The sequence below is a fragment of the Gavialis gangeticus genome, unplaced genomic scaffold, assembly GCF_001723915.1.
Source record: "Gavialis gangeticus isolate Ggan-Ray unplaced genomic scaffold, GavGan_comp1, whole genome shotgun sequence".
Classification (NCBI taxonomy): Eukaryota; Metazoa; Chordata; order Crocodylia; family Gavialidae; genus Gavialis; species Gavialis gangeticus.
In genome coordinates this window covers 70730750-70754670 of record NW_017728994.1, presented here as the reverse complement: position 1 = coordinate 70754670, position 23921 = coordinate 70730750, and the positions used below count along the sequence as shown (strand labels likewise).

Below are 23921 nucleotides of genomic sequence, written 5' to 3'. Positions count from 1 at the left end.
GATTTTCACTGCTGCTTGCCCACATTATAACTATTCCATAGATAAACAAAAGGTTTTTGGTATCTGGGGTTCTTCTTTCAGTGTCTTTCAGAAGATACTGGAGGGAAAAGATTTCAAAAGATGAAGATAGATTTTCGTTGACACTTTTGCATCTCTAATATTAGAATGTACAAAAACCCCTGTCTTCAGCTTGGCATATTTTTAGTATCACTTAAACCATCTATACACTGAGGGCATCTACGTGTGCTCTAGGAGGCTGTGAAGGGGCACTGCAATTAGAGTGGCTCTTAGGAACCACTTTAATTAAGCGCCTGCAGTATCTCATGAATTCAGGCTAGGGACAGACATTCAAAAAGCCTGAATCGATTCAATCTCTGGAGGTTAGTTGAGTGAACCCGTCTGCAAGTAGACAGATATTCAACACATGCTTGCAGTGGCTCAAGCCAGAAGCCTGAGGGCGCTAAAGCAGCCCTCCCTTCCACAGGGAAGCTGAGCTGTGGAGTGGGGACGTGGCCAGGCCCCGGTAGGTCTGCCCCAGTGGCTCCCTGACAGCTGGGATTCCCAGCACACAGGGCTGCCCAGCCCCAGAGGGGAACTCTTCCCCCTTCTCCCTCTCCCCCACTGCTGCGGGGCCAGGAGCGGGGTCCTACCCGGTGCTGGAAGGAGGGTCCTTCTCCCTCCTCCTCCCCTGCCACCACCATGGGGTGGGGAGCAGGGCTTTGTGAGGCTGTCTGGCCCCAGAGGGGGACTCTTCCCTCTGCTTTTCCCCCCATCAGTGCAGAGTTGTGCAGTGGGATGCTCTATGGGATGCTGCCAGGCCCCAGAGGGGGACTCTTACCCCCACTTCTCCCTCTCAGGACAGGAGGCTCTGTTCCATGCTAGGGAAAACTCTTCCCCCTCCTCTTCTTCCCCCAAGAGGGGCAGCGGGACCGCAGAAGTCAGCTGGGTAGGGTATGGGTGTGGGGTGTAGGGACTCCCACACATTCCCCCCATGGTGTGCAGCCCCCACTGCCTGCCAGCAGAAGCAGGCGGGGATGTCAGGGTGCTCATGCCTGACTCAGGCGCAGCTCCAGCCAGTGCTGGATAGAGGGTGGAGTGGAGCCTATCTTAACCCCGAAGCTTTGGTCCCCGCATCTGTACCTCCAGCCCTTGCAGCGGGGGAAGCCCCACACTGGAGCCTGCCATTTCCCCCACTCCCAGCTGCGCAGTCCCCGCACTCTGCCGGGAGGGAGAGTGGAGGGAGCCCCACCCCTGCTTCCCCGCAGAGTCCAGCGTGGGACTTCCCCTCTGTGAGTGTGGAGCTGCAGGTGCAGCATCCCTGTGCAGCGCCTCAGAGACCTCCTGCCTACCCTGGGAGGAGGAGTGGGGTAAGAGTCCCCTCAGCATGGAACAGAACCCTCTGCCCAACCCTGTGGGACACCCAACCAACATGGCCCCGTTAAGTGAAGGGGGTAGGGAAAAGGGTTATTCTTCCATCTGTCCCTTCAGGGGCCATCGCTGCAGTCCCCTCCCCTCTGCTCCCTGGCAGACCCCAGTTGCAGTGCGATGAGAGCGGCAGAAGGGCAGAATGATTCCCCTCCCTGCCCACTTTGCCTTAACAGGGCCACGCCTGCCGGTGTCTACTCTAGGGCCGGTCCTTGCTCTGGCTGGAGAGCAGAGAGGAGGGGCCAGCCCTGCTGGGGAGCAGAGAGCCCCACCCAGCCCAGAGAGCATGCTCGGATGCTGGGGGTGTCTGGTTTATTTTAAACCAGCAAGGGGTCTGGGACAGACACTGCATAAACCTGTTTGAGTCAAATCAGTTAATTCAGATACTGCATTCAACCAGGTTTATCTCAAACTGGTTTTGGGCATTTTAAAACTGGTTTATGTGCATGGAATGCCTGTTCTGTTACAGGTTTAAGCCAGTTTCTGATCACTTAAACCAGTTTGTGTGTAATATTTGTCCCTAGCCAGTGTCCTGTGCTTCAAAATGACAGTGGGGGTGCTTTAATTTAAGCTCTTTCAATAAGCTTTATAGTGCCCCTGCTGCCACTCTAAAAAATGGGGATGCTGAATACACGAGACACTGAGGCTGCTAATTAGCATGCTCCAGCAGACTTGATTAACTATAGCGCATCGGAACAGTGCTGTAAGTGCAGTGCGTCGGAGCAGGCATTCTGCATGTCTACAGGCACCCTGAGAGCTTAATTCTCAGGAACATAAAAGCCACTTGTATTACTCCACCAATATAAAGGGGCTGTTGAACCCACTTTAGATCATCTTTATACAGTCAGAGCTGTGTAAAGGAACCTTACTATAACTGAGAATTTATGCTCAATGCTGCTACTGACTACAAAGACACATATGCTACAAATAGGTAAGAAAATGTGGACAGACACTACACTTGATCTGAACCTTCAAGAGGCCGAGACAACAGTGGGCCTGACTTCAAGCAATAGAGGCCACTTGCAGAAGAATTAGATGCTGAGTTCTGTGTTCCCAGTCCAACGTTCTACTCCCAAAATAACCAATCACACATCAAAGATAATACCTTCCTGCTCCTACATACACCAATCCTGACAATCTCATGCATGAGAGCAAAAGTCAACTGAAGTAGTTCTAAAATACAAAGCTCTGTCTGGCTGACATATCTATACCACCAAACTCCCTGGTTTAGATTCAGATATGCCAGTGCTTTCATTGACCTGTGTCATTTCAAGAACTGGTGTCACTATTCCAGAATAAAAAATTCACCCTGCTAGCAGACACTGTTTCCCTGAGGGAGTTTTGATGATACAGTGTCAGTCCAATAAAAGATACCACTCACAAAATCCCTCTTTTTTATAATTACTGGACAATTGCTCCAACACTAGCATAGCTTCGTTTAAAATTTCTGCACTGGCTGAGGTTACACAAAGTAGACCTGAGCTCTATAGAAATTACTTTGTCATTAAATAAATGCAATATTGGTGTGATTAGCATAAGAACAATATGGACGGGGCCAAAGGATGTCAAAACAGCAAGGCATTTTTGTAATGGTGGACTAACATTTTTAGAGTCAAAACAGAAAGACCCATGGTGACAAGAAGCACTGTATTGTGAGAACTGGTGAGACATTAACAACTTTTATAGCCTTTGACACTGCTGAATCAGAGAAATTTGGAATCACACCAGTCTCAGGGCAGCAAAATTCCCGTAAAATGCCAGGTCAATTAGCTACTTGGAATGTGCAAGAGCAGCCATCGTGTCCAGAGACACATTTTTTTTTTTTTTATTAGGTATCTGCTTTTGCATCAAGATTCTTCTTCACTGTATGTTTCCCCTAATCTCATTCTCCAAAATGGCTGGACCAGTTTTGGTGCAACAGTTTTTTTAAAAATAAGCCAGTTTTTTTAAAAACACCCAGCATTGCAAACTTGAGTTCAAATACTGTTCAGTTGTTACTGGGGAAAGTGATAAGGTGGGCTTAAAACAAGTAGCACCAGACAACCTTAACTGATAGGCTAGGGACAGACATTACACATAAACCAATTTAAGTAATCAGAAACTGGTTTAAACCTATAACAGAACAGATATTCAGTGCATATAAACCAGTTTGAAAATGACTGAAAATGGTTTGAGATGAACCTAGTTGAATGTGGTATCAGATTTAACTGATTTGGGTCAAAACAGTTTATGCAGTGTCTGTCCCAGACCCCTTCCTGGTTTAACTTAAACCAGAGTCCCCCATCATCCCAGATGCTTTGCAGCCCTGGACAAGGCTTTCTGCTCTAGAGAACAGACTGGCCCTGCCCCTCTGCTCCCTAGCTGGAGCACTGGCAGAGATGGCAGGGACAGCAGGGTTTGCCTGGCTTCCCCCTGTCCCCCCGCCCAGCTAAAGCAGGGATTCCCCCCTCCCCTTTCCCACAGCATGGACCATAGCCAGCATGTGGTATGCTAGCTAAAGCTGAGAGGTTTCTGTGTAAGGCAGACAAGTCAGTGTCTGTTTAGGGCTTTTTGGAACTAATCAGCTGGTCAGCTGGTATTGTCCCTCTGTTCCTTCCTTGGAAAGACTTGCTTAAGAAGAGCTTGAACTGAGAGAGGCTTTTGTTTTCTTGATGGGGTGCTAAAATCTCTGTTATTAATTCCCTGCTGGCTCCCTCCCTGATCAGGGGCAGGAAGGGGGAAACTACTCCCTAATCAGAGTGTCCTGCCAGGGCCTGGCCATGCCTTCCCCCCTCCCCCCTCCCTCAGCTGAGTATGGTGGGAAGAAAGGGAGGAGTACTCTAGTGCCTCCTGGCTTCTAACCTGAGCCACTGCAGGCATGTGCCTGCATTTCTTCAGTCCAGAAGGAATGTCTGTATGGTTGTAATTTGGTTCAACCTAGCCAGGTTAGACTAACCTGCAAAGATTGAATCAATTCAGGCTCAGGCTTTTTGAATGTCTGTTCCTAGCCATAGACAGGGCCACCAGCTCTACAATACAATATTTATAATAATAAAAATAATCAGAGTGTCCAAGTAAGATGCAATGCAAACTTTTAAACAGTTAAATTGCAATTGCTCTCTTTGGTTAGATATTAAAGAAATTAATATCACATAAAAACAAATTAAAATGCAAGTCCTGGACAATTTTGAATTTGTTTTTGTGCCCCAAATGAAACAAGAATGCTACTCTTACCAATTTATTTTAGAAATGAAAATGAGAAATGGAAGATAATGTAATCCACCCCCTTCAGAACCAAACACAAGCCATTCTAGACAACCCCATAGTACAAGGAACGACATGTCAAGTAAAATTTAAGATAATACAATCATGAAATACACAAAAAAGTCACAAAATTCATGCTCTCTAATGCAGCAAAAAAAAAAATCTCTCTCAATCTGTCTGAAGAATTGACACTTGCTGCCAGCATTAGCCCTCTGGGCGATTTACTTATTTGATTGAGATTACTCATATGAAGTGGTGAGATTACATTTGTCATACAGGATCTCAGATATATATCAATTATGCTTAAATGCAAATTCCTTTAAGTTCACTGGCTGAGCATCCAGCTGCAAAGACACAGCTCTCCAAAGGCTAATTACATTGGTCAACTGGGTTGAACAATGATAGGACTGGTGAAAGAGACTGATTAGGAGGGCTTATTGTGATTATAGTGCTTAGAAGAAAATAACCCATATTTAGACCAAACAATATGTATGGGATAGGAATATTCAATATTAGTAGGGATCTATCGAATTCAAGGGGGCTGCTCCCTGATTTTGTGGGCAGAATGCGGGGCCCAGCAGCCATTTCACAGGCAGAGTGCAATGCCCCCCGCAATTGGCTGAGGGGCCCTGGTGGTCCTACCCTCATTGTTGATTGGCTGCAAGGGCTGTCCATCATCTAGGCCTACCCCTACTGCCAACTGGTGAGAGGGGAGGGGCCCCATGGCAAGCAGCCCCCATAGCCAATCAGCGGCAAGGGGTGGACACACCAGCCATCTTGCTAGCAGCCCTCTGAATGGGCAGCTCCCTCTCCCCTCTTCCCTGCCCTGGCAGGATGTCATAGCACCCTGAAGAGTTCTGGCTCCCTTTGGGAGGCCAGTATTTATTTTCTGTAAGTTTGCTTTTTTCCCCCCCATGGATTTTGCAGGTATTGCCTGGGTATCATTGGCAATGCCAGATTTCACAAAACAGCGATTTTGGTAGGTCCTTAAATATTAGTTCCGGAACATCAAAAGGGGAGCCTCATCTAGATGGATGGCTCTGGGGCAGCATCTGGTGTTAGCAGAATATTTTTCACTGAATACTTTTACCTTATTTCACAGATAAAATTGCTTAGATTCAGGCAGAGCAATCTGCCTTTGGAATGGTAGCATTCTTAATGGAAGACCTGGCAAACACCAGCCATTCAGACAACAGCAGTCACTGAGATGTCTCTCTGAAGCTTGGAAAGCATGGGACAGGTCCAAAGATTTCTCCAGTATGTGTGCGCCAGCAGAATGGTGAGGGGATCTTTATTGGAAATCATTACTACCTCTTCTTTACAGGTGACAATAATGAAAACTTCTCTTTAAAATGACAACTAGAATTCTGGGTCAAGGGTATATCACTTGGTGTGGACACTTTATCCAATAATCTATCTGCTACAATCTCCCATTTTGGGAAGGAACTCTCAGATATCCATAGCAAGGCAATGTCCACAGTATCTGGGCTTCCTCAGATTTGTAACTCAATAAATTGTTTTTTGGTTTGACTATGGTGTGGACAGGCTAGCTTTGGTAAATAGTTGTGTTGTGCCTGCTGAAGAATTAGGACCCCAAATTATATCTTTTAGATCTACTAATCATTAACTATAAGAAACTGAATGAATTTGGCATATGAGAATCACAGTCAATATAGCAGCAAGAAGTTGTTCTAATATAAAAATGAACAAGGATTCACATTAACTTTGTATTAAATTTAGCATGAATTTTGCTGAGAAAACTGCTGGTTCTAACCCCTCTATTTTACCTCACAACATCTTTCTTTACAGCTGGATTCAACTCTCAGTGACTTAGGTAGTCAGTGTCCTTTCCCTGACCTTTGTGAAGGTTAATCCATTATCTCCCACATGTGCCAGGAAATAAGAGAGAGGTTAAACCCCCCCCTCCCTCCAAAGGTTTATTGAAGGCCTTTTGGGAAGACAGCTGAGTTTGTGGCATGCTGGGCTTATGCAGGGAGAACAAAGCATAATTCATGTTGTTTTGGAACCAAGATCTTACGCAAGGCACAAACTGCCTATGCCCCTCTTTGCCCATACATAAAATGGGTGTATTAATACTTACGTAACATTTAATTACATTGATGTACGTTAATATAACATTTAATTACATTAATACTTACATAACACTCAAGGGCACTATGAAGTGTCAAGAGTTCATTATGGTTCATACAAAAAGTTGAGATCCTCATATGAACGGTGATACATGCTGTTTAGTATTAATTTTGAAACTCCCTGAAACACAGACTCTTTTCCCTCCCACACAAATTTCTGTAAATAAAATTGCAGATCCAACTGCCTCATTGACACTGCAATTTATTGGCAACCTCTAGAATTGAATAAAATAGGTCTCTCTTCCTTTCTTTTAGTCCCTAACCAATTACCTTTCCTCAGAACACAACACTAGCTAGAGGTGCTTTATTTGCATCAGTAGTTTTGTGTTAGTAATCATATATATTATGCATTCATGTATTATACATTCTTATATGATTTTTCTGTCTATCCATTGGGCAATAACCACATTATGTCAAAAGTGCTTCCAATTTCTATGTAATGGGACAGATGTATTGTGGTGTCCCTTAGGGTTCTCTCTCAGACCATTACTTTTCAGTATTATATACACATCCTAACTTTAATGTTTTAACGGTGTATGCTGGAACTTTCATGCTGATACCAGAGACACTCAGCTCCTGGATATTTTGCTGGTGTCCCTTAATTCTACTGTTCTGCCTTTAACAAAGTGTTTGTCTGTTCTTTTTTAAAAATGAAGCATAGGAAAAATGTCTAGGAACCTTATATAGATAAGGTTTCTACCTTTTATAATATTTCACAAGAATTAATAGAATTATTTGGGGAAAAAACCTGATAATTATTTTTGACAAGTTCTTTTCATATTTTTGTTAATTTTTTTTATCTCTTGGAGAATATGCAAATGCCTCTTAGGTCTGTTGAATGTTAAAATTGTCTTTTAAACTAAAGTTAAAATCATCTTATATTTTGATTTTATTAAAGATCATTTGAAGTAGCAGGGTTAAATATAGGTCTAATCAAAATACATTTGAATGTTGTTGAATGCTGAGGTCCTGATCCAGTCCATGGCAATTTCTAATCATCTGTATTTGTGGAAAAAATAAGAATCCCATTGGCCCTTTCATTGAGAACCTAACTTAACAATTACAAAGAAAGCTCCATTAAGGAATAAAGAAAGCAAAAAATTGGATTTGATGCTGGTTATTTTAGTTAAAGCCAAGAGGGAAAGCAGCATATGCAACTAATACCAACACAGCTACCAAGTACACCCCTACTTGAGGGAGGCTGTTTCTTCATGCTCTACGCTTTAGAGTCTACCTGGCTAACCGAACTAGCTCTTGGAGACATCAAATCAATGGCCTCCCTCAGGGATCAGTGTTAATGCCTCTCTTTTTCAACCTGTACATTAATGACCTGCCTGTGACCAGCTCACAAAAAGTTGTTTACAATGATGACAATGGCTTTGCCACCCAAGCCCAAGACTTTTCAAATGTGGAGCTCACGCTTGATGAAGACATGAGACTGATGTCAGAGTACTGCCTAAAATGGCACCTCAAACCATATACCTCAAAGATTGTTTCAAGTGATTTCCATCTGCATAAAGCCAGCACTAATCATGAACTCATTATCAACTTAAACGGTCAGCCTCTCAAACTCAAAACCTACTCATTTTATCTTGGAGTCGCTCTTGACTGGATTTTAACTTATAAATCACATCTCCAGAAAACTACTTTAAAAATCAAAATAAAGAATAACCTAATTACCAAACTTGCAGGCTCCACTTGGGATGCCAATGCCTCCCCACGACATTCTGTTATTCAGTTGCAGAATACTGTGCCCCTGTATAGGCTCGGTCATCGCACAGCAAACTAGTGGATACCCAACTGTATGCTACAATGCACCTTGTGTCAGGCACATTGCACCCTACTCCACTCCCATGGTTACCAGTCCTCGGTAACCTTGCACCCCCTCATCTCCACCACACAAATGGTGAAGTAAACTTACTAGCCAGGCTCTGTGATACTCCTATGCTGCTAGTGCATTGGGACACATTCCATCCACCAATAGCTCAGCTCCACTCAAGACATCCAGTATGGTCTACCCTTTCAAAATCCTTTGACTTTTCCTTACTTACTCGATAGCATGCAGAACAGTCAGCACAAGCACCAATCAATTATCACATCATCTCTGACCCTAGAGTCAATAAACTTTAATTGGCCATGCCATTATTGGGCACTTGTCAACCATTTTTGAACTGGACAGGGTCACTGTACCTCAAACCTATACCAATGGGACCTTAGCAATGACAACAAATGCCCTTGTGGACAAGTTCAAAACATGTCCCATATTGTTGACACATGTCCATCTACTAGATTAACTTGTGGTCTTCAAGCTCTTCACACTGGTGATGTCATTGCCTTAAGATGGCTGAGACAATATGCTGAAATCACAGCTGTTACATAAAATGGTATTTCTGGTCATGGGAAAACAGTTAAGAGCCTGCTTGCCTGTAATTTCCAGCTAAATCTGCAAATTTTTTTTCGTAAAGATTGTCCTTGATGCCTTACTCCAGTGGCTCATGGCTCAAGAATTGGGCTCAGTGCCTGAATAAATATCTACACTGGGATTTTTATCTAATTTAGACCCAAATTCAATCTCTGTGGCATGTCTAGGGAAATTATTACAAGAGTCTATTTTAAGGTTTTGACTGAAGTTAGTTGAAAACTTATGAGTAAATAAAATTGTGCTATCAAATGATTAGAGTATAGTTCCAATGTTTTCTTATGACTTTGAAAATTTTACATCAATTTCCTGATGAAACTGATATTTGATTATCAAATCACTCTTACCTCATAATATTATCAAACTGTCTGACCCAATTAAATAAAATAGTACTCCTTATGTGAAGAACTGTACATTGTGATTTATTGATGTGGGTCTATGGGGTATATTTAGGTTTCATATTTTGCCTACGACTTTGTAAAATGCCTTGGAAAGTTGCTTCATGGGAGGTGTTATCCAAGCTTATTACCGTATTAAACCAACTGTTTCTTTAGCTAAGAAGACTGAACTAAATTAAACAAAAATTGATGAAGCTTATCATTTTTAGCTTGATTAATACTCATTTCAGAAACCCTCCACCTGTGTTATCATATATACTCAAATCCAAGATTTTTCCATCCCCATTCAACCGGGGTGGGGTGGGGAACAAACCCTTGTCTTGGGTTCAAGTACTGGCCTAGGGCACAAGGCTGCTCTGGCTCCAGAGTGTATTGTGCAGCAGAGGGAGCACAGGGGAAACTGTGTGGTAGTGAGGGGAATACAGGGAACAGTGCACAGAGCATTGGTCTGCAGAGTTTGCGTAGGGGCAAGGGAGCTGCTGCAGCTCTAACTCCAGCCCTGACCTGGGCCTGAGACTGGAGCTGCCACCAGCACTTGTGCCTGGTCAGGCCAGGGCCAGAGCCAGAGCTGCTGCACACAGGGTATGTGTTGGTGGGGGAAGGGCAAGCAGCAGGGGGGTAACCATGGGGGCATAAGTGGAGAGGGGCATGCAACAGAGGCAGGCACTTGTCGGGGGTCAGGAAGGTTAGGGGAGGCAGGGAAACTGTGGTCTGCTTTCCCTGCTGCAGATCATCTCTCTGGCCCTGCCTCTAGAGCCTCTCTCTGGCCCTGTCTCCAGCCATCTGTCAGCTGCAGGCAGGCAGCAGATGAGATGCCTGTGCCCCTGTATGAGCCCTAGGGCCTGGTCACCTGAGTCCCTGTGTTGTGCCCTCGCACCCCCAACACCTGTCACAAAGCACCATACAACATACATGCAGACCCCAACACTGAGCTGAGAAGAACCCCCATGCTTAGGCACAGCCCCAAGGAACCCCAACCCTGGCAACCATACACACAGCCAGGGATCCCCATGCCCCTGTGGCTCAGTCACAGCCCCACAGACCCTGACCCTGGCACCCACACACCATCTCAGGAGTCAAACTCAGGCACCCTGTGACTCGGACACGTGCATAGCCATTCTCCCCCTCATCCCCATCAGGAGCAGTGTGGGCAACTGGTAGGTCAGGGTGGCCGGGGACACAACGCTGGGACTAGGCCTACACAGAGGTGACCTTGTGACCTCTGGAGCTTGGCCACTGTCAGCGGGTTCCTGAGCCATGTGCACCTGGGGTGTTACAAAGGTTTTTTGGCCTGCAGCTAGAGTCCCAGAGTACTAGGGCCACATGGCGGGAGGGGGTAATGAGTGGGGGTGGCACTATAAATCCAAGCTGAGGCAACAGGTGGATGCCCCTGGAAACTTTGGGAGCAGGTAAGGCATGGCCAGCTGCTTCAGTGTTGCAGGCAGAGGTCACTGGAAGTTTCCAGGCTAGGCTGTGGGGCACTGCTAGCACCACAGAGGCATCTGCTGGAAGCCTCTGAAAAAAACTGAGGTCACAGGGGTGCAGCCCTGCTCAATCCGGAGCAGGGGCCGCATCCAGATGGAGGGAGAGCAGCGCACCAGGACCTACACCTATGTGCACCCAACGTTCCATCCATCTCCTCGCAGCCACTTGAAAATCATCAGCCCAGTCAAGGGTATTTGGTTAGTGCAGGGTACAGTAGCTGACTCCACACAGGATAGCTGGCCACTGTCTTGGGGAGAGAAAGCCATGTCCCATGGTGACCAGCTGCTGGGTCACATCCACAAGGTCACATGTGATGTTCCGAAGCCTCCAGTGCGAGTCACACATGGTGACAAACAGGACATGCTGCAGCTCCTGGGCTTGCATGTGGGTGGTGGGGCGCCATCACGGTGTGGAAATACAGGTTGGGAAATACAGACACATGTGATTAACAAGGGAGGGCACTTGCCTGGGGCTCTTCTGGAAGCTTCTGGGCTGGGTATAGGGGAGGGTCTATGGTGAGGTGGCAGAGGGTTGAAGCCTGGTTGTTCTCACCCAGCAGCCAATTAGGGATGGCCCAGGCACTTGGCTGCACTCTGCAATCTCTCATAGCTCAGGGAGCCTGCAGGGCATGTTGGGAGTCATGCAGGAGTGCCCCCCTACCTGTGGAACTTGGCTGGCACAGGCTGCCTGCACATCTCCCACCCTGCCCTCCACCAGGATGAACGTACCAGGACGAACGTATATAATGTTCACTCTCAATCTAAACTAGATTGCTTGGAGAAAATTGCATAACTTAGATCAATTCCACCCCTGGTTTTCTGAATGTCTGTACATGGTCTGTGGGGGAATTTGATAAGAGTCTTCAAACATGTAAAGGGTCATTAGAAAAGGATGGTGATAGACCAGTGGTGTACTCAAGCTACGACCTTCAGGATGGATCCAGACTAGAAAGCTGTGTCATTCAACCAGCGGGACTCCCAAAAGATCTAGAAATTTGGTGGTAGCCAAGTGGTGACAGTGTTAAGTGCTGAAGGGTTGGTCTACGGTCAAATCAATCCATGGCCTAATCTGGCTAGCATACAATCTTTCTAGGTAACAGAGCATCAACGGGTACTAATGATCATAGTTTGAATCATCTTTATTTAGTTAAGATTTCGTTGCAGAAAGTACAAGAATCATAAGAGTCACTTCAAATCCATAAACTCTGGTTATTAGCATTTAACTATAATTACAAGCTTCAAAACATATTGCAGAATTCATAGGGCCAGATCTTCAGCTGTTTGCCATAACTCCTCTGGCTTCTGTGGAGTTGTGCTGATTTACACTAGCTGATTCTAAGTGATTTAAGTAATAGTCAAAGTCATACTGCTTTATACTGCAAATCTTCACATTTTGTCATATAAAAGCAAAACTTGGGTATCAAAAGCCACTAGGCAACTGCTGATCCTTCTGGACCATGGTATAAGTATGAGAGGTCACATATGCCTAGGCAGGAGCATGGAGGAGTGGAGGCTGCCCAGATCTTCCATCCGCCTTTAGACCATTGAGACAGAATTGAAAGTCTGGACTTTAAGTGCCTCAACACCTGTAATCACATGTGGGTCTGGGCATTGAACCTGGGTCTCCCATGTAAACTATGATTCTAGCACTAAACTGCAACAGAAGAGGAGGCAGAGAAATAAACGTAAAGTGAGAGGGGAAACTATGGTACTGACCCAGGGAATAAGATTTAAAGTTTTGTGTGAGCAAAGGAGGGACAAATAACTCCTGGGAAGTGGACCCAAAGGAGGTAAAATGGGAAGAATTAGGGGTGTTTTTGACCTTGGTTTGTTAGTATGTTCATGCCACAGACCAACTGTGCTGCCGCCACTGTAATACTTACTGCCATTGCTTATTTGGGACTGGGATTCAAATAAATGATTCAATTCTCACGATATTTTTTTTCCCCCTAACTCCCACTGGTTTTGAATAGGTGTGATGCGAGGAAAGAAAGTGGTAGAGGAAGAGGAGATAGCTTTTTTGGGGAGGCAGTTGGTAGCTTGCTGCTTTGAAATGGATCCTAGTTGGAGCTGTACACAAAAGGTAGGGGAGGGGGAAGTGGGCAGTATCGTTTGTCAGCTCAGGTCTCCGTAGAACACAGTTTGAGAACCTCTAACTCAATGCTTTCAAGACAGAACAGAAAATCGGTAAAACCTGTCTTTTTCTCAAGGCTAAGTAAGCACTCCAAGTGTAAATACACTCATGTTGTCTATTAATGTTTTCACCAGATGAAAAACAATTGATACTGAAATAAAAGCAGATGTGGTAAGGGTTGCCTGTTAATAACACAGGCCACATATTTTAGCATTAAATTTCTGTGAAAAATCTAAATTCCACCCCCACACATTATGAGATTTACACATCTGCTGGGGAAGTGGAGCCAGTTTAAACCCTTGTTGATGTGACTAATAAGGTTAGATAATTGGATTTCTGGCAGATTAGTTAAACAGTAGCCAAGCAGTCAATTCTAAGTTCTCTCTGCAAGTAAAGCAGGACAATGATAATTGGTAGTTGCATGTACACTAAAACTAAGTATGAAAGGCTACCTAGGTAGCGGTAATATATTTGAAGAAGGCATGAATACCTTCTTACAATGCATACATCTGCTTTTGTTATGTAGAGAACACTGGACACCACAGATGGTGAATAAGCAACAGCCTGCCTAACAGACAAGAAAAACAGCACAGAGAAGCATCAGGGAGCTAGACTGGACTCCTCTGGTTCTTGGGACCAGGTCCAGGCCCAGATCAAACTTTAAGCTTCAGCACAAGTGTGAGATCTGGAAAGCACTGTCTCCAGTGATGGTCATCTCAGAGTGCTGTCATAACCACACAGCTTGGTGGGAAGAAAAGAGAGACGGGACTTGGCTGCTGTGAACATACAGTGTGAGAAGTTCCTATCCTCAGTGGAACAGTTGTTATTGGACATTTACAGGTGCTTTGTGTCCCCCAATGGGTGCCAGCCATTACAAAAGAACCTGGCCCACTGAGCTGGATATTGAAAAGAAAAGAATGTCTCAGTTGGGACAGAGAAAGGTATGTGATCATAGACACATGAAACCCGTCTCTTTTTCTAAATGTATTCTCATGGCCCAACAATAAGACGGTGTCAAATTCTACACCAATTACAGTCTATGATCTTAATTATTTTTAACAAGTGAGCCAAACCTTAAAATCAGAAGGGGCTGAGGGCTACATAGACAAGTGTTATGGTTCTATATTTTAGCATATACTAATATAAATTAAGTAATATTAGAACGTGATATTTTAAGTAATATTAGAATAGATACCTTTTTAGTAATTTTAGGCTTATTAATACAAAGCAAAAAGTTTAATATTCTGTAAATTTTATTAAAAAAATAACTTTAAGCTTAAACGGTGCCCTGTGCAATAGCAGGGATTGAGATGAATGGCTCACCAGCTTGCATTAGGCTGGAAGGAGCTGAATTTCTGGGTTCTTAGGGCACCTACAGACAAGGTCCAATGTGTTCTGATTAGAACACGTCAGGGCAGACTCAATTAATTGATTATTATATGCTGAATAACAACCTGATAAATCAGAATGCGCCAGAGTGCTGCAGCATCTTGTGTATTCAGCATCCCCACATTTCAAAATGGCATGAAGTGTGCTTTAACTAAAGCTTGTCAAATGAACTTTAAAGTGTCCCCACTGTCATTTTGAAACAGATACACAAGACACTGTGGGTGTTTTAATTAGAGCGGCATCTGAGACTCACTCTAATTAAATTTCTCCCACCCCAGATCATGTATAAAAATGCTCTTAGTGTTGGTGGGGGATTGCAGAATCTCAGGCCCGTGGAAGGGGAGGGCAGATTAGCTCCCTGCACTGCCAGTAACCTACCAGTGGTGTCTGCTAAAGGGAGAACCATGTACTTTGGGAACACGGTGGGAGTGGGACAATGCTCTGCCCTAGAGCAGCCGGGCTTTCTTTGAAATAGCTTTCTTTTGTTTTCAAGGGCAGGTCTCCACTGCCTTTCCCCTTTCAGCTACAAAAGCCTTCACAGGTTCCAGAGCCCAGGAGCTGAGCGTCGCCATTCGCTCCACTTTCTCCTTCTGCTACTGAATTCAGAGCCACAACTTTTGTGTAGTTCAGGAGTCCAGAAGCTGAGTGCTGCTGCGGCTCCTGTGCCCCTCTTTTCCCTGTTGCTAGGGAGGAGAGGAGGGTGAACAGTGGCTGTGCTCAGCTCCTGGGCTCCATTAGATATAAAAGTGCATTCCAAACCCATTGCACAAGAGTTCACCACTTCTTTAGCTGTCATATTAACACATCTATTATGAAAGAAGCTATACTGACATGAGAATATATGCTGAATATTTTTACTGACACTCAAGGCATCTCTGATTTAAGCATGAAGCATTTCTCTTCTCAATAGGCGAAGAGAGTTTAGGTTAAACATTTAAGATGTTCATCTATTAAAATCACCAGACTATTCTATGCAAAGCTTGTTCTGTCAAAAATATATAGGGCCATAAATTTAACTATAAACCTACCTTTGTATTTTTCATGATCCATATAATTGTCCAAATAAAAGAAATGACAAGTAACAAAAGTGAACAACTGACACCTGAATATTAAAATGGTTTCCCACTAAGTGCTTCAGTTTTTACACCAGCGTTAAAATACAAAAAACTAATTATGCAGTAATTGGATTGAAGTACAATCCTGTTTACGTCTTTCCTGTAAAGCATGTAGTGCAACACAATCCAAAAATAATAAAAGACTGTAGTAGTTTACGGGTCATTCCTTCTATATGTTTATTTGTTTTGGATAGAGATATGTTGAAAGTTGGTTAACATTCCTAATTTATGAAAAGGTACTGGAAAGAGTAAGATTATTTTCCACCCAAGAATCAAAAGAGTCAATTCAAATCTATAAACTCTGGTTATTAGTATACAACCATAATTAGTTAAAAACTAATATCAAGCTTCAAAACATATTGCAGAAGTCATAGGGTCAGATCTTCAGCTGTTTGCCATAGCTCCATTGACTTCAGTGGAGCTGTGCTGATTTACACTAGCTGATTCAAAGTTATTTAAATAATAGTTTAAAGTACTGCTTTATATTGCTAATTTTCACACTATGTTATATAAAAGCAAAACCTGAGTATCAAAAGCTAGTAAGATTCTGGCCTCTAATGAACACTTAGATATTCAAACCATAAGATAGTTTCAAATAATAGATCACAGGTAAAAAGACAGTTATGTCAAAATTATTTTTACTATATTGCACTTGTTTCATAAAAATTGAAGTTAGCAGGACAAGATTTTAAATAGCTCAAGAGGGAGTTCCTCCTTTCCCACCACGGGGTAAAATTTCATACATGTTATATTAGTACTTGATTAGCATTTTGCACTAGTCATATCTAGCATAAAGCCAGTGACAGTTGATGGCATACCATCTTTCTTCACATCCACGCAATGGTAAAGAATATCACAATTATGGGGAAGACTGGAACAGTATGCCATTCACGTAATTGTTGGTTTCCCATTTTCTTTCATACCAAGCCTCAGAATTTCTTAGTCTGACTCACCTCAGAAGGCAGCCTCCTTTCCAAGTTACAGTAAAAAAATTAAAATACCTGTGTCTCTATTCCATCTGCAGCACAAAGATGATTTTATATACTCCACAAAAAAAAGTTTTCAACATAACAAGAGCTTAAAACACTTAGGTGATAGACACATGACACCGTTACACTGATGTCTACACTAGTTTGCACATGGATGTAATACACTGGATGTAGCTGCCTGCAGCAGGCACTATTATATAATCTCATCACCAGGTGGCAGGGGACCTGGAAATAGCCCATTTGTATGAAGCAAAAGGCTCTCCCAGGATAAAATTACCTGGAACTACAGACAATTTGTTAAATGAGTGAACTCCTGGTGTTCTGAGGAATTTAAATGTTTGCGGCCCCTTAGGGGTGTAATCCTGCTAAAGAAGCTAACCCCCTGGGTTGGATGCTGAAACCGAATCTCTTTGGTGGGGCAGAGGGTGGCACAGATTCATGGACTGCTGAAGTCCGACAGGTCTATTGTTTCCACTGAAGCCAGAACTGTAGTCTCTTGTCACATGTCTGTTCTACTTTTACAACAGAATAAGCCAGTTTACACTGATGTATGTATTGTGTGTCTGCTTCCTTGGGATGAAAATAGTATAGCTACATAACCTTAGAAGAAATAATGAAATTTATAATTATACTGATCGGTGAGCTGATCCTATTATTAAAACAGTATTTTTAAACCAGAGATCAATTATTGTTTCCCAAGTTTAAAGTAAGTAGCTAAGCACCACTTACCATTTGGAAGCTTCTGGTAGAATGAAACTCGCACTGCATCATATCAAAGAATATTGGGATTGTAGCTTTTCGAAGTTCAGTTTCAGGAATTAGTGTCATTTCTAAGATAGGCCCCACCATTTCTGGGATGAACTTGATCTTATGTTGACCTTTGGAAAGGGCGGAGAAATGAACACAGTTAATGAACAGCCACTGACTTTGCTTTAAGATTATCTTAACAAATGCTACAGTAATAAACCCACAAATACCATGAGCATAAGATGGTACTTCTATTTTTTTTAGTCTGTTCATTAAGTGCAATTTATATCCTGATTTAAGTCACTAACCCTCAGAAAAAGAAGTGAAATATGTTTTAATGCTGAGAATAAAAATTATTGAATCAAAAAGCCAAAGCAGAGCAGACTTTATTTCCACAAATGAACCATATTTATACCATGCACCCTGAACATTAAGAATTTTAATTGCATCACGTAGATAAGAGGGAAGAGGGATAAAAGCATATCAGTTGTATTAAATGATTTAAAAATCCATACCTCTCCCAGTGCACACAGTGGTCTCTGTGTCATTCCATCAAAATGTCCTTAGGATTGTATACTTGTAGCCTCAAGATATGAAACAGATCTAAGCTAGAACTATAATATGTGATCTTTCTTTTAGAGTTGGTTTGAATAGCTAATTTTATTTTACATTCAGGGTCAATAATTATCACCACCATTTCCTCTTCTCTCTGGCCCCACACATGCACAACAAGAATTCCAACTTAACAGTAAATTGTATATTATTAGAAATTGGACTGTTGAACTATAAACATCTAGAGCAGTTATTGTGTGCAACAACAGTGAATAATGTAAACAGTACAGATTACTTAAAACTATGAATTATCTATTGAGTAATAATAAGGGCAGGGGGAAGAATAATCTGAGATACAAGAGAGCTTTGGGAGTTCTGGACAGATAACTAGATTAGGTTAGAAATACAAACGGACTCCCATGTTAGGACCAGACTTCCTTGGGTGAATATGGGAAGTCATTTAGATCCCCCAGCCCTTAGGTTTCTCATGTATACAGCAAAAATAATAATAATCTAACTCAAATAAACGTTGCCAAACTTAATCTCTTTAATGTATGTAAATTACTGGGAGATTCTTGTATAGAAGATGCTACAGAATATAGAACATAAGAATTCTATATAGCATGGATGCAAATAAGCATATGCATTTTCCATTATTTCTGAAATTTCATATGCAATAGACAACCAGTGTCTAACAGTGTACAGATTTGAACGCTTCTGTTTGAAAGCCTACTGCAGCAACAACTAAGATAGTGCTCATTACCAATTTCATTTTCAGTGGAAACATTAACATAAGGTCAATGAAAAATAATCAAAAAGGAAGTCCTGTACTAGCAAAATATTGTTATAATTATATACTTTTCCCCCAACAAGTAACAGTATTTAAGCTGCTTCACTTGTTTCTTGGTTTAGAGTTTTAACTATGTCCAATGATACAATACTAGAAACCCGCTATGAGGTGCTTACGATAGGCTAGCATTCAATAAAAACTGAAATATATGACTGCCAATTTGGAATGTTGTTAAAGAATAAGCCACAACAGCTGTAAAGCTTTCCTTTCCTTTTTCTTTCTTTTCTTTTTAATGCTATTACACTGAGCCTCTCAGGTGACAGTTTTCTCATATTAAGCCTGAAAAGTGTCAGAGCCAGTATTTCAGTATTTCAGAAAACAAATGATACTGACACAAAGTTATTCATCAGGCACAACATCAATGTCATAAAGTTCTCTGTCACAAGAGGTTTTTTATTGCTCTGAGGTTAGGGATACACACTGGAAAATAAGTATTAACATTAGAGACCCAGATGTAAAAAATAACAAATTTTAAAGTACAACACATTTTTAATCTTTGATTCTTCACCATAGACAGGAAGGTTTCCAGCATGTGACATTCAAGAGAATAACTTGGGGGGGATTAGAGAGTAAGAATGATTAGTAGAAAAATGTTAGAATCACTCACATACTACATTGTATAGGCCTACTATCTGAAGCCTATTTAGCTCTTCCCCTCAGCAGAGTATGTAGGTGGTTCCTACTAGAATTTACACAACACTGCTGAATGGAAAAAAAAACAAGTAAAATCATCTATAGGAAATGTGGAATTAGCAGCCTTCCTGTTTACAATGTTAAGTATATTGTTTCACAAATTAGTGCTGCATTTACCTATAAAGAATAGTCTTAAACATAAAGGGGGAGAAGACTACATAAGGTCAGGTCAGTGCAGATGAAAATGCTACGCAATATTTACCACTATCCAACTTCTACTTTATGAGAGGGATAATATGCATTTAAATGCATCTACTAAGCAGTGCCATGAAGTTTGGCGCCTGGGGCAAACCCTGCAGCAGCAGCCGGCCCTCGCCTGCTTAGAGATCTGGGGGCACATGCCCCACCACGCTTGCCCGTGAGTGTATGCAGTCACAGGAGCCTCCCCTGTGCCTGTGCCCTCTGCAAATAAGCCACTTGCAGCTCCGTCCTGAGCCCTGCCCTGGCTGGGCAGTGCCTGTTGTCAACCATTCGTGGCACCCGGAGAGGTTGCCCCACTCATTCTCCTTGCTACGGCACTGCTGTTAAGATTTCAGCAAACACATCAAAAGGATGTTGTTATAAATCTTTCACTGACACCCTTCAAACTATAACAAAAGTCACATGACATATATGATACACTTCAGTGATATACCGATATGCACGTGTGCATTTGCCATGATGACATGATCTAATTCAATGTTGTGCCACAGTATAAAATGTTACAGGCAAAATACACAAAGAAATGATCTTATTCTGGGGCCTGACAGCATCTATTGAAGCTGTCTGTCATATTAAGAACATCCTGATAAACAACTGAACAATAAATTCACATTTTTCTCCTGGAGTGTGGGAGCTCCCACGCACAGATTCAAAATGTGACAGGTCTGGAAGAAAATTTAGGACTCTGTCTTTTGCAAGGCTGTGAAATGTGCAGCTGCTTTAAAAGCTATAGGTGGAACAGCATTTGTTCTTTATATACACGTAAAATCTCTCTTTATTTTGGCATTTGCCTTGCCATAGCATGCACTGTTTTTTTTAAAATGCTTTCAGCTGAATACCATATGATAAATAACATAATTAATAGCACCAAAACCAAGATATGTCATATATTAAATAATGTGCGATTTTCCTCCTCTCCCAACACTTCCTACATTTTAATTTGGGTCACAAAAATCATTAAATAATTTTCTAGCAATTTCATATCTCACTTGGGTCATATCTGAGCATGCATGGCTAATTCATAAAATGATAAAAGTAATGATTTCTATTTATGAGAGACCCAAAGATCAGATCTATTTTTGACCTTGACCTTCCCTGCAACAAAGTTAACTCCTCTTGACACCTTTTCTCACACTGAATACCAGAGTGAACTGTTGAACCTAACTAATTCATTGGAGGGGAATGCAAGTATAATACTAATTTTAAATGATCCCAGGAAGTTTTGAAAAGTAAGCCTAGCTTATTCACACTTAGACAATAAAATATTTTCATTATATTTTTCTTCCCCATCATATGCTTTACAGGGAGGGAATCATGTCTATGTTCAGTATATAAGTATTCCAATCCTTGAAAACCATGTCAGACATGAATCAGTGTTAAAATCTACTTATATTGTGTATTTGCTTGATTACATGATTGTCTTCCAACACTTTCATGTGTTATTTGATTGCCTAGGCTTTTAAGCTGAGGGCCAGGACCACCTATTCATTTGTGTAGTATCTACCCTATGAAGTGCAAACCCTGCTTGAGATCTCTAGACACCAGGGCTAGGGATAGATATCACACATAAACTTGTCTACGTGATCAGAAGCTGGTTTAAATCTGTAACAGAAGACATTCAGTGCACATAAATCAGTTTGAAAATGGCTGAACCTGGTTTGAGATGAGCCTAGTCGAATGAAGTATCAGACTTAGCCGATTTGGGTCAAACTGGTTTATGCAATGTCTGTCCCAGACCCCTCCCTGGTTTAAGTTAAATCAGCGTTCTCCAGCATCCCAAATGCTTTGCTGCTCTGGGTGGAGTTCTTCTCTCTGCTCCAGCCCATCACGGCTGGCCCCTCCCCTCTACTCCCTGGCTGCAGCTCCGGCAGAGACTGCAGGTACAGCATGGTCTGCCTAGCTTCCTCCTGCCCCTTCCCACTACCTGCTCAAGAAGGGATTCCCCTTCTCTTCTGTCTGTATGGCTGACAGACACCTGTCAGCATTAGCTGGTAGACCACATGGCTATGGTCCATGCTGTGGCAGACAGGACGAAGGCAGACAGGACAGTGTTGACTTAGGACTTTTTGGAGGTAATCAACAGGTATCTGGTAATGTCCCTCCATTCCTTCCCTGGAAAAAGTTATTTAAGAAGAGCTTGAACTAATGAGAGAGGCTGTTGTTTTGTTTGATGGGCTGACAAATGCTAACAACTCCTTGTGCAACTCCCAGCTGTGTAACTCAATGCTCTGTTATCAACAGTGGGGGAGGGGGAAACCCTTCCCTACTCAGAGCATCCTGCGGAGCCTGGCCATGCCCCACTTCAGCTCAGTACTTTGGAAGAGAGGGGAGGGCTGCTCTAGCGCCCCCCAACTTCTAGCCTGAGTCACTGCAGGCATGTGCCTCCATTTCTTCAGTCCAGAGTGAACATCTGTACAGTTAAAAACTGGTTTAGCCTAGCCAGGTTTAGATTAACCTGCAAAGATAGAATCAATTCAGGCTCAGGTTTTTTGAATGTCTATCCCTACCTTAACAGAGTAGTGAAGATAGTATGTTATAAACATGAGGTAGTAGAGGTGCACCGATACATCAGTACCATATCAGAGTGGCACTGATATAAAGAAAATTGACAGTATTGGTAATTGGCTTTTTTTGGCTGATAATGTTTGTTGTCAATAAATGTCCTTGGCATGCACAGCCACAGTGCAGCACGCAGGTGGCCAGCAGCTCAGCCCAGCAGTATGGAGAGCAGCCAGGTCCAGCTGGTAAATCTGATGTGGGGGGAGGGGGTGTGGGGAGGGAAGTGGAGTAGGAAGGCAGACTGAGGCCCCAGCGGTGAGGGAAGGGGTGGGACTGGGGCAGGGTGCAGGACAGAACCATGAACAGTTCATCTGCAGCGTGAGGACAGATCAAGACGCACAAAAAGTGAAATACTTTTCACAAACAATTCAGAAAGGGAACATTTAAAAAAATCTTTTAATTTCCAAAAGTACTTTCTTGCCTCTTACACATTTCCTAGATCATCACAGCTATATCACCTCAACGCTACTGAAAACCTGGAACTTTCCTAAGACAATAAAAGTAACTCTGTATAAATAGAGTAGGATTACAACCTTAAAAAAATATATCCTGGCTAGGGACAGAAGTTACACATGAACGAGTTTAAGTGATTGGAAACCAGTTCAAATCTGTAACAACAGAAGTTCAGTGCACATAAACCACTTTCAAAATGGCCAAAACTGGTTTAAGATAAACCTGGGTGGATGTAGTACCAGATTTAACTGATTTAGGTTAAATCAGTTTATTGAACTTCTGTCCCAGATCTCCTCCAGGTTCAAGTTAACTCACATTCCCCCAACATCAAAAGATGCTTTGCACCTCCTCTGCAAACCCTCCTGCAGGGTGGGCAGGCTAGCCTTGTCTGAAGCTCTCCCCCAAAGGGAGGTGTGCTTTAACTCCCCCCAGCTTCTGGCCTTGAGCCACTACATTTGGTTGCATGGTTGCATTTCCGGAATCAAAAGTGAATTTCTATTCACTTGCCTATCAGTTCAATCTATACAGCTTAGACTAACATGCAAAGATTGAATTGATTCAGCCTCAGGCTTTTTGAGTGTCTGTACTTAGCCCAGAAGTTCAGCACACATAAACTGCTTTCAAAATGGTGGACCTTGCTTTAAGATAAAACTGGCTGGATTCAATATCAGATTTAACTCATTTAGTTTAAAGTGGTTTATAGACATTCTTCCCATATCCCCTCCCAACTCAAATTAACTCAGAGTCCCCCAGCATCCCAGGACAGTTTGCAGCCCTGGGCTGTGCTACTGGCTCCAGCAGAGAAGGGCTGGCCCTGACCCCAGCTGTCACCGAGCTGAGGCATTAAAGCTTCTGCTCCCTAGCCTGCTTCCTGCCTGTGTCTGTCAGAACAGGGGAATGCGTGGAAGAAGAATGGACCCCCTGGCTGCCCTAGCCCCAGTCTGTGCAGCTCAAGGAGAGGGAAATTCCTGGCTCAGCCCTGCCCCATTTCTGCATGCCCAGCTCAGAGAGGCAGGGGTGGAAGGGGAGGTATGCACCCCACTGGCCCCACACAAGCCCCCAGTTGGGGTCTGCCTGGTGTGGGTGTGGAAAGCCCTCAATGGGGGGCCTTTCACCCACC

General features: G+C 43.0%; 1 protein-coding gene across 2 annotated transcripts in view; it reads right to left on the bottom strand.

Moving 5' to 3' along the window:
• The window catches only part of DOCK1 (dedicator of cytokinesis 1), a 599368-nt gene that overhangs the window by 145073 nt on the left and 430374 nt on the right, over positions 1–23921 (bottom strand). For both annotated transcript variants that reach the window (XM_019502991.1, XM_019502992.1), the window contains exon 33: positions 17476–17624. In XM_019502991.1, coding sequence (XP_019358536.1) covers positions 17476–17624 — 149 coding nt within the window. The remainder of the gene's footprint in view (positions 1–17475; positions 17625–23921) is intronic.